The sequence below is a fragment of the Salvia hispanica genome, chromosome 3 (assembly GCF_023119035.1).
Source record: "Salvia hispanica cultivar TCC Black 2014 chromosome 3, UniMelb_Shisp_WGS_1.0, whole genome shotgun sequence".
Taxonomy (NCBI): Eukaryota; Viridiplantae; Streptophyta; class Magnoliopsida; order Lamiales; family Lamiaceae; genus Salvia; species Salvia hispanica.
In genome coordinates this window covers 36,423,050-36,440,903 of record NC_062967.1, presented here as the reverse complement: position 1 = coordinate 36,440,903, position 17,854 = coordinate 36,423,050, and the positions used below count along the sequence as shown (strand labels likewise).

The following is a 17,854-nucleotide window of genomic DNA, read 5'->3' as shown; positions in this document are numbered from 1 at the left end:
TTACAAATCTTCTAATTCATGTAACCCCAATTCCATGGTTGATCTATATGTAATGCTTATTATTGAAATATTGAGATTAAATTACAATTATTAAAAATTTATAACGGCCAAAAATTTATATACCTTTATGAAGAAGACTTCCAAGCCAAATATTTGTAACGGCCAAAATATAAATAGATGAATTGACTCAAATAATTTTTACAAATGGTGATTAAATTTGTAACAGCTATATTTATAAATTGAATTAATTTTTTGATTGGTCAACCAAAATATCTAAATTTTATTAAACAATCCAAAACTTATAAATATTTGCAATTAAGGGCAAAACTCGTCTTTTATATATGTATAGATGAGGTTTAGAAAGCTTAAATAACTTAAAAGGAAAAATAAAACAAAATTTTATAAAAACAATAAAAATATGATTTCGCACCTAAAACGACCTCCAATGGCCAAATTCCATCAAACATCATTGTTCCTTAGCTTGTTACGCATGTTCTGTGTCAATTTCAAGTCATTCTCAGACCGTAAACTTTTCAGTTCATCCACTATAATTACATCCACTACTAAGGGAAATAAAATATGGTCATAGATATCATATATATATATATGTAGTAAGATAAACCGAGTTATCTACATGGGAGTCTTTAAAATCCATCTTTCCTAAAAACCACATATTTTCCTGCTGCATTTTTTTGTAGGGTTGTTTGATCACTTACATTGTTGAAAGTGACAGCTCACTTATCACAACCTTACTATAAAATGCCTATCTTCAACTCCATTTGGTCCATAACAAAAATCAAGAAACATGGCCACGATAAAAAAGAAAGATTCCACCATCAAAAGGAAGCAAGGTGGCTTGATCACAATGCCCTTCATCTTTGGTGAGTACTTCTCATCTAAATTAGCATTAAATTATAGAAGTATTAAACCTAATTAATAATGATTATAATGTGATTTTGCAGGAAATGAAGTAGGTGAGAAATTGGCTGTGGTAGGATTTAGCACAAACATGATAAGCTACTTAACCGGGCAGCTCCACCTTCCCATGACCAAGGCCGCCAACACGCTTACAAACTTCGGTGGCACCGGAGCCCTCACGCCGCTTCTCGGGGCTTTCATCGCCGACGCATTCGCCGGGAGGTTTTGGACCATTGCAATCGCCTCACTCCTTCTACAATTAGTTGAGTTTCTTATTTAATTCTTGTTTTTTTTGTCCTTAACTTTCACCTATTTTGCTAAAACTTTGATTTAATTTACGTGTTATTTGGTACAGTTTGGCGACGAAACGTTCAGTCAATTTGCCAATAAAGAAAGCTGGCGAGTTGACTTAGCGTCTCGTCCCCGGATTATGCAAATAAAGAAATAAATTGAACTTTTTGGCAAAATGAAAGTTTAATCATTTTAAGTAAAAGGTAGGTGGAATATATTTTTCTGAAAAAGCAATGAGAGTTGATGATACGAAACAAATTTAACCAAATTAATTTGCCTAAATATACTAAATAGATAAATGTAACACATTAAAAAAAAAAAAAACTAAAGTCTGTCCATTTAAGTTTAGATTTGTTCGCAATTATTTATATCATTCTCACTGTATATAGGGAATGATAAGTTTGACCGTCTCCGCTATCCTCCCGAGCCTAAGGCCGCCGTCATGCAAGCCCGGGCCCGGCGTGCGATGCGAGGAGGCGGACTCCGGCCAGCTCGCCTTCCTCTACGCGTCGCTCCTCCTCTCGGCGCTCGGGTCAGGCGGGTACCGCCCCTGCATCGTGTCGTTCGGGGCGGACCAGTTCGACGAGAGCGACCCGCGGCAGAAGGTGACGACGTGGAAGTTCTTCAACTGGTACTACTTCTGCATGGGCGCCTCCATCCTTGTGGCGAACACCGTCATCGTCTACATCCAGGATAACGTCGGCTGGGGGTGGGGACTCGGCGTCCCCACCTTCTTCATGGCCGTCTCGGTCGTCGCCTTTGTGGCGGGGTACCCAATGTACCGGAAGCTAGACCCTGCAGGCAGCCCCTTCACGAGGCTGCTGCAGGTCTGCGTCGCCGCGTATCGGAAGAGAAAGGTGTCTTTCTCTTCCGATACGAGGGCGTTGTATGAGAATGAGACGCTTGATGCGGCTATTTCGGTTGGGGGCAAACTCGTCCACACCAAAAATATGAAGTGAGTTTTCTTTCTCGCATATGATTGATTTTTTTTTTTTGTAAATCTCACTTTTGGGTGTGAATGGTTTGATTTAGTAAAGAATGAGGTTAATTCGTAACTAATCATAAGTTAAGTAGCTTGTGTAGTATTTTATTACATACTTGAGTTACTAATATTTTTTATTTTGGGAGGGTAATGATGTGAATTTTGACTAGTCAACATAATAGTCTGTGTATTGTTTATATTAGGCGCCACCTAAAGATAAGAGATTTTGTGTGATATGTTTCTTAGCATCACGTTATTAGATAAGGTTCATGTCTCCCTATAGTGCCAAAACTACATTCTTCTCGATATTGTAAATTATGTTTCATTTTTTATTATCGGTCTCCGATTCTGCTTGAATATGTCACTGATTAAGTATCAGAATGTATGTCTGTCGCGTGTGTTAGTTATTTTGCATAACTTTGAGTATATACATTCGAATCATTATATACATGGATTGTATTATTGAATTTGGTATGTCTTGTCATTTTACACGATACATTCCGATAAAATTGACGCAAATTAATGATGTTTCATTTGGTTAGGTTCCTTGATAAGGCGGCGGTTGTGACCGAAAACGACGATCCTAAGGCCCCTGATCCATGGCGGCTTAGTAGCGTCCACCGCGTCGAGGAACTCAAAACCCTAATCCGGATGGCCCCGATATGGGCGGCCGGAATCATCACCATCACTGCGGCCGCCCAGCAGAACACTTTTTCCCTCATGCAAGCCCGGTCGCTGGATCGGCGCCTCAGCCCAAAATTCACGATCCCGCCGGCCTCCATGTCCGTTCTCACCCAGGTGTCGATGCTCACCACCATCGTCTTCTACGACCGCGTCTTCGTCCCAGCCACCCGCCGCCTCACGGGCCTTGACCGCGGCGTGACCTTCCTCGCCCGGATCGGGATCGGCTTCGGCCTCTCTCTCCTCGCCACCCTCGCCGCCGGCTTCGTCGAGGTCCGGCGGAAGGGGGCCGCGGCGGCGCACGGCCTCACCGACGACGGGGCGGCCGCGATCCCGATGTCGGTTTTCTGGCTAGCGCCGCAGTACTGCCTCCACGGTGCGGCGGAGACGTTCACGTCGATCGGGCACCTCGAGTTTTTTTACGACCAGGCGCCCGAGAGCATGCGGAGCACCGCGCCGGCACTGTTCTGGCTCTCGATCTCGGCCGGGAGCTACTTGAGCACGCTGCTGATCACGGTGGTGCACCGTTACAGCGCCGGCCGCGACGGATCGAACTGGCTGCCGGATGATAATCTCAACAAAGGGAGATTGGAGTATGTGTATTGGCTCATTACACTACTCCAGTTCTTCAATATTATTTACTACATCATTTGTGCTAAAATGTATACATACAAGCCATTGCAAGTAAAGGAACTAACAGATCAAGAGAGGGAAAGAGAAAATGGAGTTGAGTTAGTAGAAAATGCTTAGTATTAGATGCAATGTAATTTGTAAAATTGAATAAAATTAGATTATGAGATTATTTCAGCCTATACAAATATATGTGTCTTGAATTACATAAAAGCAAAACTAATTAGCGGTTAATTTTTTTTAGATTCAACGACTTTTTCTTGTTTAGTTTGCTTGTTTTCCTCTCAAACATTTCTTTACTACTATAAATAAATAATTAACCACTATTTTTCACATTAACCATATTTCTCTTCCACAAACGGTTTTCGTTTTTTTATAACAAAAAACTGTTTGCTTTTTCTTCGAATGGCCCTCAAATTACGTTCCCTTTTTTCTAGATCAGGAGGCTCATTCAAAGAAAAGTAGGATTTTCATCCATTTCTTGAATTTCACATGATTTTTTAATACATATAGGCTTATTTTTTCTCCTTTTTTTGGAATTTTTGGAGGAGCGAAAAATTGGTTAAGAGCTCAAGAATGTCGGGGCGTGAGGGGGATGGTGTTGGCACTGTTGTGGGGGGTAAGTTAACGCCTTTGTCGGCGATGGCGGACGCGTTCGAGGACCTCTCGGCGACGTTGAACGCAGCCGGATTCAACGGAGATCTCGATTTGAAGAGCTTCTGCGATGCGTGCTCTCATGTCTCTATTCTCTTTGGCTGCCTTGGCGCGGCCTTTAAATTTGCTGAGTTCGAGTATTGTTCGAAGGTATCTCTCCCACATCCGATTCTATAGCGTTAATCATAGTTTATGGCCCGACTTCGTAAATTAGTTGCGAAAGTAATCCACCTTAGGAATTCGGAAGCCGGAATTGTTTCACGACTAACTCGAAAAGAACATCGGCAAAAGACAATAGGGTTAGTTGTGAAACAACGTTTCATGAATGCAAGTTTTAATGCAAAATTAGTCAGGTGGAACACGAGATAGAAAGAAAATGGTTATAATATTATTGGTCGAGAATGAAACCCACCGCAATAGAGGGAGAAAACTTGTCAACAATAGAAAGGGATTAACGAAAATGGAAAAACGGTATTATAGGTTGTGGACGGAGGGAGTATCATTTTTGCAAATCGATCGAAAGATCAGATCATATACAATAATTAAACCCAAGTTTTATCTCTCTCTCGTGACATTCATCCATGTTTTTCAGGTGAATGGGCTTAAAGGAGCAATAAACACACATTTGACATTATGCAAAATAATAGATGATGACATAAAACAAGACAAAGTTAAGACAAAAGGAAGTCTTACTCGTCAGTTGCGAAGAGTGAGACAAGGCATTGATCTCATTGCAACTCTGTTCCAGAATTTCCTCAAGTCAGAGTATGTTTTGCTCCAAATTCTGTCACATTTCAAACAATTCATTCATGGCTAATCGAGTCACGTATTTCCAACACAGTGACCCGAGTTTGAAAGAAGCCGCAACGTCGGCTTATGCACAAACCTGCGCACCTTACCACACTTGGGCTGTAAGAACTGCTGCTTCAGCAGGGATGTATGCTCTTCCTACAAGGGAGCAGCTGCTCGTCAAAATGAACGAAACTCGTAGGTTTCCTGACTTTGTTCTTTTTCTGCAAAATGTGATTTTACGCTAAAAACGTCGGTTTTTTTGAGCAGAGGAATCAGCGGAGAGGGAGATGAGAAGATTCATCAAAGCCTCGGTTCCGGTCATAGCATACATTGACAAGCTCTACACTGTGAGAAATATCAGCTTGGATTGGTGAGGCTGTGGAGGTTTGTCGCCCGGATCTCCAACGGGCGAATTTCTGCTTATAGATCAGAGATATTATGTGTATAGAACTAACAGTTGAGATGTCCATTTACTAGTGACCAAATGGTATGTGTATATATATGCAATTATATACCATTATAACAACATCAAGTTATGCTAAATTACAGGAACCAAATCATAAAACAATAATAACTCAGACCAATTTCATTAAAAAAAAAAAAGAAATGTGGAAAAATGATGATCATCCTGCTCACATAGACAATTCAAAAATGCATTCCATTATTTCATATTGCAAAACTATAATATCAGAGGAAAAGAATCAAATACTAGACTCTTCGACTGCCTGCTGCATCTTATTTGATGTTAGCCGTCTACATTGTCAAGCTTTCTGGGTTCTGGATGATTTTCATGAATGTTTGAAGGAATGCAGCCAAGTCGGCACCATAGATGACTCGGTGGTCAGCTGTAACATTCACCTGAACAAGAAGTTTTTCGAGTGTCATTATATTGCTAGCAAGCCGAGGAAATTGAATAGTTCCACATTAAACAATGACTCTTAATGTAGAAGCTAGATTTGCAGTAATGAATCTTATTCATAACTACAACAATATGCTAATAAATGCTAAGCATCTAGGCTTTCGATATCCTATGACCTCATAAAAAGCTACTAATCTATCATTCTCTCGAATATAAACTCACCCATCAAAGGGTAAGTTGTACCCCTTAATTACGGACTCGTGATAACCAAACATGTTTATAAACCAGTTGGTGTTATGGAGCTGATTCATGATTCATGAAATATAAATTTAGACAAAGTATAGTGGAGTTACCAGCATCTGGTTTTTAACGGTGAAGAATCCTTCTTTGTCAGCTACAACGGTAGGCTTTGATGCTCCCACGGCCATTATAGCTCCCTAAACAGATAGCTTAGTAAATAATCATACTAACATTTTACGATATTATATATCATGTTATGGTTAAGTCATCACCTGTCCTGGAGGAAGTATAGCATCGAATCTATCGACTCCAAACATGCCCAGATTAGATAATGTGAAAGTCCCTACATATAAATTATGTAATTTAGTTGCAACGCAACCATAAGTGTTCTCGGAAATTGATACAAATCTTACAATATGAGTACCTGAGTTGTATTCTTGGGGCTGAAGTTGCTTCGCTCGTGCCTTTTCAACTAGCTCCTTCCACTTCTTCGACAAGAGATACAAATCCAACTAGAACAACAGCAGACAACCAAGTTATGATCTTGCAACTGTTGAACATTTACAGTTGCCACACAACAAGAAATCAAGCAGTGAATTCACGATTTGCACCTTATCAGCATCTTGAAGCACGGGCGTGATCAACCCATCATCCATTGCTACAGCCACAGCGATGTTTACGCTGCTGTTGTATGTAAAACTTTTCCCATCTTTACACGATGAGTTCACCACCGGATGCTGAACCAGTGCCATTGCTGCAGCCTTTGCTAGCAAGGCTGTCATCGTAACACCCTTCGCCTTCACCTATTATCAATCGAATACTTCACATTACATATCACTGCTATATACTATCTGCCAAATAACACCAACTCATACCAACCTTTTAAGCAAACAATCGCAATCGATCGATTAAATCACATTACTACGGAAGGCCTAATATTTTCAATTAAATCACATTACTGATCATTAAAACTCTGACAAATTCATCAATTCAACATGAAATTCAAGCATTATCTATTAATTACGTAAAACCTAATTTATTCAATTAAATTGGGGAAATTAAGATCAAATTGAGCAAATGTACCTTCTTATACAGAGCATCAAGCGCATCCGTTGCAACCGGATAACCAACTCTGAAAGTCGGCACCGAGAGGCTCTCGATCATATTCCTCGATACCGCCGCCTGCATTGTGGTAAACGGCACAATTTTCGCCCCTGGAATCTCAGGGTAACTCACCGCAGCTTTCGCCGGAGCTGCCACAATCGCCTTCGGCGCAGGAGCGATTCCAGCAGCTTTCTCCACATCCTCCGGCGTAACCCTACCGTACGGCCCCGTCCCCGCCAATTTACCAACATCCACCTTATGCTGCTTGGCCAATTTCTTCGCAAACGGAGTCGCCACCACCTTCCCCGGCGCCGAATCAGCAGCAGCCGGAGATTCAGCTACCGGAGCAGCAGGAGGCGGCGGAGGAGGCGAGGATGGCGATTTCGCGGCGGCTTTTGCTTTGGCTTCTTCAATTTCAGCCTCGGTCTCGGCTAGAATGCCGATCGCGGCGCCGACGGGGGCGGACTCGCCCTCGGCGACGACGATTGCGGCGAGTATGCCGTCGTAGAAGGTCTCGACGTCCATGTCGGCCTTGTCGGACTCGACGACGACGACGGATTCGCCCTTGGAGAGGAGGTCGCCCTCGGATTTGACCCAGGAGACGATTTTGCCCTCGGTCATGGTGGAGCTGAGGGCGGGCATGAAGATCTCGCGGATCTTGGCTTGGACGAGGGGGGGAGGGGCGGGGGCGGAGGAGGAGGGCGGAGGGGCGGAGGAAGGGGGTGGAGGAGGAGACGGAGGAGGAGAAGGAGAGGGAGGCCATTTTGCGATTGCGGCGTATGTTAGCGGTGGCGGCGTAGGAAAGGGGAGGGAGAGAGAGTGATGAAGTAGAGAAAAAGGGGCGGAGAAGACGAGGGGGAAATTTGGTTGAGAAGATCGCCTCACTTCACAACTGCCAAGTGCCTACTGTGTCTCAATTTCTTGGTGACAAAATTGGTTTAATTTCTAGAAAAGAAAATGTAAGTCTTGTTTTTTTTTATTTGTTTACAAAAATTGATCACCTTGTTAGATCATTAATATGGCTAAATGGATGGTGGAGGTTTGGATGATAGAGCTCTTGGTATTTCTCAATTGTCTATTTTAGTTGGTTGGATTTTTGGTGGAAGTATGGATTTCTCACTGATGTTTGAAAATGTTTCACTGTAGATGTAAAACTTTGGTGCATTTTATATCGTCTTCATGTGGCAAAGGAAATGAGTTTTAGAAAATTGGATGTGGAGAGTAGCAGTTCGGGTATCAATGATTTTGGGACGTTGATGTCTCTATTAGTTGTCAAGCCACTGTGCAAAAAGGTACATTTTTTATTCAAAATTTTGGTTATGTGATCATCCATTATGTGCATAGGGAAAGAAATTTTGCTTCCGATTATTTGTCGTCACACTTTGCTTATGAGTTTGATGGAGGTCTCCACGCTCTAGAAAGAGTCCTGCTAGATAGTTATAGCTAATTTCTTTATGGAAGATTAAGTATTTCTTATATTCATTAAGTTTTCTTTTGCGTGTTTCCCGCCATTTATTATCCAAAAATGGTTTATAAAAGTATTTAATGTCCAATGAATTAACATTACTCATGTAAGGGTTATGGGCCGCATTTTTGGGTTGAAGGTCGTAATAACTAATGATACATGGAGACCCTTCTATGAAATTTAATGGGCTTTTATGAGTAATCAAACTTAATTCAAATGCACAATTTAGAAGTCCACACAATCGAAAATTGTTTTCATCGACCAAATAAAATACAACCTATATACTTATTTAAAAATAGCATGACCAGTATATTAAACATACCGATATTAAAGTTTACAACCACTGGAAATATAATTATTTTTCTAATTTTGATGAGGATTGTGATCCAAGTTAATCATATGCAAACACCCATAGTTAAGTTCTATTTCTTCCTAACTGTCCGGAAAGAAGTTTTCCAACCAATGTGAAGCTTGGATGATGCAAATAATGACTAGGACACTAGGTCACTAGAGTCATGAACCGAATGACAATAAACGAAACAAAGAAGAAAACTAATAGAAAAATCTTCATCCATCTTCTCTCGGCAGGCCACATAATAAGCGGAAGACGATGGCGGCGGGGGTGTGGTTGTCGTGCAGGAGCCACGGGTTGATATCATGCATTGCTTAAGACTTTTTGAGTATTGAGGGGACACAAACATAAATCCACGTCAACAAAATCAATACACATATGCAGAGGCGGAGGCACAGTGGGGTCGGGGGGCCCTTACGCCCCTCAACCATTTGAATAAGTACCACGCCTATGTATAATATATGTATGAAAAATTGAGTATATGAAATGCTAGAGAGTTGTTCAGATTTCTGCCTCTTCACCGCGAGGTATTGAGTTTGATTCATTCCTAGAACATTATAGTATTTGGTTCCCTATTTCTTTTAGATTTATTCATTTATATTTTATTTATAAATAATATTAGTAAATTCGATTTTGAAGTTATACAAGTAGTTAATTTGCTGCTTTTTTCAGTAATTTTTTTTTTACTTTTTTAGTAGTTCTATAATAGAAAATAACTCATTGATCTAATAAATATGAAAATATTTCATATAATATTAGTAAAAAAACATGTTTCCCACGCATAGCTTTTTATATTGCTCACGTTTGTGCGCCGTTAGCACTGAATAGACTCAACAAATTTAATGGTAGTTTGGGCCCCTACCGTTAACATGCTTATGCAACATTTCCGAATCGCTTTTGGCATAAAAATTTTGTTATAAAGCAATTAAAAAGAAGTGAAATTGTAATTTAAAATTCAATGGTAGAATATATATTACTAAAATATAAAATAAGTATATTCCAGAAATATAATCCATTATGTCTTTAAAATAAAAATAAAATAAAAAGTATATTTAGAGCAGCCAGTCCCGAACACGATTCGCTTAGCTGTACCATCTTACCTCTTTTGGCATCCTCCACTTGGCATTCGACACGTGACACCATACCTTGGACACGTAGTCCCATAAAACCTTTTCCCCATATTTGCACTTATCACTTTTTTTATTTAGAACAAAAATAAATTTATTCTTTTTAGATTCAATTCATATCGCCATACGCTTTGAACATAGACTCTGCCTTATTACTGCACACTCTCTCTCTCTCACACAGTCGCGTTGCCACTAGCGACTTTTGTACTATAAATATAGTTCAGCCGAGCTTCAGATTTTGAAGAACTGAATTCGCAGTTTAATTATGCATGAAATGCAGAGCGACGGCGTCATGATAGCACCGTTTGTGATGAAAACCTACCAAATCCTCAGCGATCCGGCCACGAATCGGATCGTCGCATGGGGCGGGGCTAACAACAGCTTCATCGTGCTGGAGCCTTTGGATTTTTCGCAGAGGATTTTGCCGCTTTATTTCAAGCACAACAACTTCTCCAGCTTCGTGCGCCAGCTCAATACCTATGTGAGTAGCTCTGTTTTAGCTGTGATTTTCGGTGATCGGAGATCGGTCAGCTTTGAATTGAATGTGATTTGTGTTAATTTGCGGAGATGAAGTGTAGTTTGGTGATAATTTCTCTGCAATTTGAGTTTTATGATTTGTGACTCAGATATTGACCTAATTGAAAAACTCGCAGACGATTATTCCATCCGGTGTGTAATTGCAGAAGTGATTGCGTGTGTTTTCAAGGAAAAATATGCGTGATAATGGCGTTTTTCATTGGGGATTTTGTTACTGAGATGTGATTGGATTTGTTCATTTGATATTTGGCGAATACTGGAGTTTGCTGCTTATAAGAAAATAAAAAATTGTTGTTGCAGAGGCTATGATACTGTTTTTTCTTAGATTTAACATTTGTGGTGTAATTTGTTATTTTGTTTGTTGTTTGATCTGGATTAGGGTTTCAGAAAGGTTGATCCGGACAGATGGGAGTTTGCAAACGAATGGTTTTTGCGCGGCCAGACGCAGCTCTTGAGCAAGATTGTGAGGAAGAAGCACGTGAACAGAGGCTGCACTTCATTCGTGAGCAAACACGAAGAAGAGGAAGAATGTGATGATGATGATGATGGTGGTGGTGGTGGTGGTGGTGTACCTGGTGGTGATGAATTGGTAATGGAGATTGGGAAGCTAAGGCGCGAGCAAGAGTGTCTAGAGGAAGAGCTCGCAAGCATGAGCAGGAGGCTGCAGGCAACGGAGAGGAGGCCCAAGCAGATGATGACTTTCTTGAGCAAAGTTGTTGAAGATCCTCAAAGTCTGCCTGCAATGATGCTCAGTAGAGGAAATGCGAGGCAATTAGCGTATGACATCAGCAGCAAGAAGGGTAGGATTATGGAGTCTTCATCGAGCTCTTGTTCTTCGGGTGTGGCATTGCCTAGTTCATCAGCCAAGAGTGAAGAGGAGAAATCCGAGGATGATAGGTTTGGTGTGTCTGTGATCAGGCAGGAATATCATGGTTATGGAAATCTTTCTAGCTCATCAACTGATGGCTCTTCCGGTGGCGTTGGTGCATGCGGAGGCGGGGGTGGGGTGTTTGCCCCACCAATGAACGGTGGTGATGGGGTTAGTTGGAGTTATTTTGATGATCTTGAGATGGATAGACAGACCCCAGCACCATATCCCTTCTCACTTCTTGATGGAAGATTTTAGCTCCTTTTCTTCCAATTAAAAGCAGGCATAAGAGTGTAGTGTGTTGATGCATTCTGTGTAGTTTTAAAATGGAGTAGTACTATATATATATATATGTAGTAGATTGGGTCAAATTAGCTCATCTCACATAGCAATTTAGATCTAACTCACGCTCAAGTATTCCCTCCGTCCACGATTAAGAGTCTCATTTCTAAATGGCACGGATTTTAAGAAATGTTAAGAAAAGTGGGTGGAATAAAGTTAGTGGAATAAAGTGAAGTTTTAAATGATATGTGAGTAGAATGAGTTAGTGGAATGTGAGGTCTCTTTACCATTTATGGTAATTATGAACCAAGACTCTTATTCGTGGACGGACCAAAATGGAAAAACATGACTCTTATTCGTGGACGGAGGGAGTAAGTATGTAGCACAAAATATATGTAAGATGGATTTAAATTTAGATCCAAATTAATAGTATATTTATAATTTTCTAAATACTAGGAGTACTTTAAAACAACATATATATTGTAGAAAATGTTAGAAAAGTAATGAGATGTGAGTAGAATGAGTTAATACAATATGATTTACTTATCTTGTATATCCTGTATAATAAACTTGAAATGAGATAAGTAGTGGTGAAATAGTTCAAATGGCAAAATGAGATATATATGTTGAGACAGAGAGTAATAATTAATACTCCATCTGTCTGTGAATAGGAGTCCCGTTTTTCTATTTTGGCTCGTCCATGAATAAGAGTCCCGGTTCATTATAAATGGTAAAGAGGTCTCACTATCCACTAATTCATTTCACTCACGTATCATTTACAACTAATATATACAAATGAGACCTTTATTCCATTAACTTTCTTCTATTCACATTTCTTAAAACCTGTATCAGAAAAAAATGAGACTCATTTTTCACGTACAGATGGAGTAGAAGTCACTTTATCTGTAATCAATAATTCTATTTTCACTTTTGTTGAGCATCCACAAATTTAACCATTTAATGTTTGTAAGTATTTTTAACGAGGTTAACTTTTTTCTATTATTTCATCAAATTTTATCATTAATAATAAATCGTAGAGTATGAATTTCGATTACCAGACTTGTCATGCAAGCAGACAATTTAACGCAAATTTCGAGTAGAAAACTCCTAATTATAGTAAGACTCGAAAAATGGTGAGTTGATTTTAGTGGACCATACCAACTTGGCATGAAATTATAAAACTAAACTCGTGATGCAATCAGACAAGTCTACATTGGTTTCTCCCTTATTTCTCCCTTATTTCTCCCTAACTCAACATTTCATTTTTACATCATTATTTTTTATATTATTTAATTTTCCCTACAAATGTATTTAATAAATAGACTAATAATGAACAATTCATCGTTGTATTAATCATTGGAAAATATAATACAACGAGAAAAAAAAAAAAAAACTACAAATAAAAAACGCAAATAAACAAAGATTTAAAAAAAAAAAAATCTAAGACGGAGGGGCCGGAGGGGCGTCGGGATCGAGCCCCAGCGTACTCTGCAGGTGTTGGATGCATTTCCCAGAGGGCCGCCTTTTCTTCAGGGGTCCCGCCGCCGGTGAAGTACAGCGTGTACATCTGGGTCAGATTGGCGACATTGCTCGAATAAGTGGCTTTTTCTAAGTCGATGACGGATTCCGACGCGACTTCCGACGTTGCGCCCTTCCCCTTCCGCCTCCCCTTCGCCTTCTTCACTCCCTCCGGGCGCTCGTGCGGACCATCCCCACTCAAGTCGATGTGGGCCGCGCTCCCCTCGCTCTCCGAAACGCTAAGTCGCGAGCGCACCGATTTCCCGTGCGGCGCGTCGTGCATTCCGTCCGGAATTTGGGGAGATCCTTCAGCTTATCGTAGATGTTCCAATACTTGAAGCCCTTCGTCGACAAGTACTGGCTACTATACATCCGGATGGCCTCATCTCGGACCATGTGCTCGTTCTGGCCACTCGTCATGTGAGTCATCAAGTTAGAATAAATACCGTTGAAGTGCCCGCGAGTCCCTCATGAGGCGCTCCCAATGCCGACGGATCGCCTCGCTGCCATGGTCCTTCATTGAGGCGGTCTTGTGGCTCCATGTGCTTCGCAGCAATCCGCTCCCCGAGAATATGATCTCGGTGCGGTAGTTCTTTGCGCTCCGCGTCTGTGACGTGTCCGCCCAGCCGATCGGCTATCGGCTCGGACTCTTGCGAGTGTAAGTAGTCCTTACCCGCTTCGGCCTCTCATCGGAACCCGTATCAGTCGCGGCCGACGACGCCGGCGCCTTCCCCCTCCCGCTCCTAGAAGGCGGCTCGGTGGGCGTTTCTTCCACCTCGAAGTCCTCCGCGCTCGGTGTCGCGGCACTGAGGTCTTGGTCGCTGGGGTTGATCCGGGGGTGTCGAGCTGGGGCCGATACACATCGTCATTGGAAAGGGCATTCTGCCGGCGAGTTGAAGTACGGAGAAAGTCTCCGCGCCGGAGGAGTCTGCAAAGGAGACGGACCCCCGTATGGAAGTTGGCCGGGAGGAGAACCCATCGCCAACAACGAGTGCATCCATTGCTCGTTTGCTTCATCCGTGTTGGGAATTTGTGAACTCGACTCTTTCCCCTTACCCTTATCCTTACCCGATCGGGAACTTTTCTTCCAAAAGCTCATAATTTTGATGAAAATTGAAGATTGGGAGAAGAGATTGAAAATGGAGAGAATGAAGATTGTGGGTGATGAATGGAGGAAGTGGAGGAAATATTTATAGGGGTGGAATGTAAAATAGCCGTTGGGTTCAAAAAAAAAAAAAAAAAATTTTAATTATCGCCGATTATCGCCGAGCGTCGCCACAGTGGCCGGCGATCGCTCGGCGATAATCCGGCATTAAAATAAATCGTAGAGTATGAATTTCGATTACCAGACTTGTCATGCAAGCAGACAATTTAACGCAAATTTCGAGTAGAAAACTCCTAATTATAGTAAGACTCGAAAAATGGTGAGTTGATTTTAGTGGACCATACCAACTTGGCATGAAATTATAAAACTAAACTCGTGATGCAATCAGACAATCTAACACAAGAATCAGTACATAAAATTCCTAATTATGATCGACATGTTGAGTTGATTCATGTGGACCATTCCAACTTGTCACATGGTCTTCACGTCCCATTCATTTCAACCCAACCCCACCATTTATTCATCCCAATTCCCAAACACAAATCAACAATTTCCTTCCAATTAAATATCAAGATTTTGATATATATTATTAAAAAAAAATAACGAAAACCCCATATTAAAATAAACATCATTATTCGTAAATATATTTCTTCGATTTAATTATAATTCAAAATTTTGCATGTAAAGACAAATGATGATGTCCCCTTCCATTTAATCTTCGGTTTGTATTATTTTATTTTATTTTCGAATTGCATTTGGAAGTTTCCAAAAATATCAATAGACAACTTGCACAAGCTACATTAATTTCGTAGTCAATGTTGGTCCAAGTTGGTGTTCAATATAATTTACTGTCAGTCCCGGCTAGAATGACATATTGCTTGACCGACCCAGGATTTTAGAAGTTATCAATTAAAATATTTAATTAGAAAAAGAAAAAATAGGTGTAAGTATTAAAATAGAGAGAGAAAAAAAGATAAATATTTAATGGTAGTGAGAAAAAATGATTAGGTGTATTAGTTGGAGAGATAAAATTTCTAAAAAAAGAAATAATCATTTTAGTTAGGATAAATTAAAAAGAAAAATCTATCATTTTATACCAATACTACTAATATATCAGTGTTTTTCAAATAGATGAATACGTATGTTCTCCAACCTATCTTTTCAATTATATAAAAGTATCACAACCACATAAGACATTATTCACCCAATCATTGTAATTTATAAACATCAAAGGGCAAAAACGGCATAAGTACTACTTAAACTAGGTTGACAAATGTTGGAGCATAGAAATATTTTGGCAAGGAACTTCCATCCCACCAAAGACATGAATAAAATAACACTAGCAAAATTTTTAATGGATAACCACTACCTATTATTAACAGTTTAAAATTAAGACGTGGCCACGTGACATGTAGGCAACCACGCCACATCATATCCGCTCCACCAAAACTTAGCCACAGGTTTAGTAGCTATTTCTCCATCCTATTCCAGATGTGCTCATATTATAGATTTTAGAAGAAGTTGATAAGTTGAGTAATTAAAGAAAAGATATAATCCTTCCGTCCCAATTTGAGATTAAGATTTAGTTATGGCATCAATTTTAAGAAAATTGATGGAGTGTATAATAAATGAAATGAGGTAGTGGTTGTTAGAGTGCATAATAATTAAAGTGAGGTAGTGCAAAGTAGGGTCCTTTTGACTTTTTGTATGTTTATAATTTTATTTTTTATTTTTATGAAAATGATGATATTTGAGTGTAAATTTGATGAATAATGAGGTTAAATTTTATGTCCAAATATGATAGATTCTAAATGTGACTCTTAAACTGAGACGGACTTAAATGACAAAATGTGACTTTAAAACTGTGATAGAGGGAATAGTAGTTGAATATATTAATGAGTTGGAAGGATTCAACGATTTATTTTCAAATAAAAAATGAACATCTTGAGGGGCTGAGATTCTCTCCTCTGGAGGGGTGTACCGCAGGGGTACTATTCCTCACACCTTGTTATTTTATAAATTTATTTTTGTTTTATTTTATTTGATGAATAAAATAATGGGTGTGAGGAACAATACCCTTGATATGGACCCCTCCACGTCCCCTCTTTCCTATTTTAAGTTGGCCAAACTAAAAAAGAAAAGTGAACTTCTGGAATTGAATAGAGAAAGTAGTGGGGATGTATATTCAGATATTCAAATTTATGATCGAATTCTTGTTTAATGAACGTTCAAAAAATTCAAATTCTGTGTTGCTATCCGATGTTTATCCGAGAATTCAAAGGAACAAATAGCATAATTTGAAATGAATAGAAAATTTTCAAATATTCTAATTTTTCATATGTATAATATCTTAGACATTGTAACTTTTAAAACCGGTATATGATTCAATAATTTTGTATGCTTTTATTCATTTGTTCAAATTATGAATATCCTCGTACAATTTTTTTCGTTTTAATAGGTCCTTATACTTTGATTATAAATTTTATTAGGTCCTTATACAATTTTTTATTTTTAGATTTTTTTTACTTTTATCTTAGATAATAATTTATATTTAATTAATTAAATTTAATGAACCTTTTAATTTTATTATTTAACTTATCTTGTGATTATAAATATTTAGGGAAATGTATCTTTCAATATAAATATAAATAATTAATTGAAAATTCGGATAGTTATTTTAAAAAAAAAATTGATTTTAATCTTCAATCATCACGGTTAATCTTTTTATTATTCTCTACAACTTATTGAGATTATTGGATAACAAGATGATATTATCTTTATAGACTATGCTAAGTTAAATAATGGAATATTAAAAAGTTCATTAAATTTAATTAAATTTAGATTATTATCCATGATAAATGTAAAAAAGTTTTCTAAAATAAAAGATCGTACAAGGATCTAATGAAAATTATGATAAAAGTATAAGGATCTACTAAAACGAAAAATCGTACAAGGACCTGATAAAAATATTGTGAAAAGTATAAGGATCTTTTAAAATGAAAAAATTATACAAAGATCTAATTAACATTTTGACTAAAATATAAGGATCTAAGAATATGTTTTGCCAAAAATATATTAGTCATAACTTATGATTTTTGAAGTTAATCTCAACAATATATATCAAATAGAAATTTTAAATTCAAATTATGTAACTTGAATCGAATAATTTGAAGCGAAAATGAGGAATTTAGAAAGAAATAATTTTCCCGCCTCTTGAGAATATGGTGGGCCGGCAGCTTAGCTGTCATCTGGTTGTATCCTTTTGACTTACGACAGCTATTTTGCCTTTATTCGAAACCCTTTAATATTTTACTTTTATTTTTTATTTTTATTTTTATTTCTTGTACTATTATTTATTTATACTCGTCTCTTTATACAATCCCTCTATAGGATTCTACGCCTTTATTTGTCACTAGTCACTTCATTTCGGTATATTTACATTATGATCC

General features: G+C 38.9%; 4 protein-coding genes across 4 annotated transcripts; 3 read left to right on the top strand and 1 right to left on the bottom strand.

Annotated features, from left to right (window-relative positions):
- Positions 1-729: 729 nt before the first annotated feature.
- On the top strand, positions 730-3,674 carry LOC125215323 (protein NRT1/ PTR FAMILY 3.1-like). The gene is made up of 4 exons (XM_048116710.1): positions 730-881; positions 963-1,180; positions 1,599-2,164; positions 2,734-3,674. The coding sequence occupies exons 1-4, from the start codon at positions 806-808 to the stop codon at positions 3,620-3,622; spliced, it is 1,749 nt and encodes a 582-aa protein (XP_047972667.1). The 5' UTR covers positions 730-805; the 3' UTR covers positions 3,623-3,674.
- Positions 3,675-3,831: 157 nt separating this feature from the next.
- LOC125209889 (ACD11 homolog protein-like) lies at positions 3,832-5,481 on the top strand. The gene is made up of 5 exons (XM_048109462.1): positions 3,832-3,963; positions 4,051-4,306; positions 4,749-4,921; positions 4,998-5,143; positions 5,216-5,481. Exons 1-5 carry the CDS (start codon positions 3,908-3,910, stop codon positions 5,320-5,322), a joined length of 738 nt encoding a protein of 245 aa, XP_047965419.1. The 5' UTR covers positions 3,832-3,907; the 3' UTR covers positions 5,323-5,481.
- Positions 5,482-5,555: 74 nt separating this feature from the next.
- LOC125209888 (dihydrolipoyllysine-residue acetyltransferase component 4 of pyruvate dehydrogenase complex, chloroplastic-like) lies at positions 5,556-8,044 on the bottom strand. The gene is given in 7 exon segments (XM_048109461.1): positions 5,556-5,806; positions 6,161-6,244; positions 6,320-6,390; positions 6,472-6,559; positions 6,659-6,850; positions 7,131-7,827; positions 7,829-8,044. Coding segments are annotated over 7 exon segments (1,323 nt in total). The 5' UTR covers positions 7,915-8,044; the 3' UTR covers positions 5,556-5,701.
- Positions 8,045-10,206: 2,162 nt separating this feature from the next.
- On the top strand, positions 10,207-11,879 carry LOC125211869 (heat stress transcription factor C-1b-like). The gene is made up of 2 exons (XM_048111815.1): positions 10,207-10,576; positions 11,012-11,879. The coding sequence occupies exons 1-2, from the start codon at positions 10,361-10,363 to the stop codon at positions 11,756-11,758; spliced, it is 963 nt and encodes a 320-aa protein (XP_047967772.1). The 5' UTR covers positions 10,207-10,360; the 3' UTR covers positions 11,759-11,879.
- Positions 11,880-17,854: the final 5,975 nt, after the last annotated feature.

Coding starts and splice junctions, on each gene's coding strand:
- LOC125215323 (XM_048116710.1), top strand. CDS start 806: ATGGCCACGATAAAAAAGAAAGATTCCACCATCAAAAGGAAGCAAGGT. Junction 1,181..1,598: donor CCTCACTCCTTCTACAATTA/GTTGAGTTTCTT, acceptor CACTGTATATAG/GGAATGATAAGTTTGACCGT. Junction 2,165..2,733: donor GTCCACACCAAAAATATGAA/GTGAGTTTTCTT, acceptor TCATTTGGTTAG/GTTCCTTGATAAGGCGGCGG.
- LOC125209889 (XM_048109462.1), top strand. CDS start 3,908: ATGGCCCTCAAATTACGTTCCCTTTTTTCTAGATCAGGAGGCTCATTC. Junction 3,964..4,050: donor GGAGGCTCATTCAAAGAAAA/GTAGGATTTTCA, acceptor GAATTTTTGGAG/GAGCGAAAAATTGGTTAAGA. Junction 4,307..4,748: donor AGTTCGAGTATTGTTCGAAG/GTATCTCTCCCA, acceptor CATGTTTTTCAG/GTGAATGGGCTTAAAGGAGC.
- LOC125211869 (XM_048111815.1), top strand. CDS start 10,361: ATGCATGAAATGCAGAGCGACGGCGTCATGATAGCACCGTTTGTGATG. Junction 10,577..11,011: donor TGCGCCAGCTCAATACCTAT/GTGAGTAGCTCT, acceptor GATCTGGATTAG/GGTTTCAGAAAGGTTGATCC.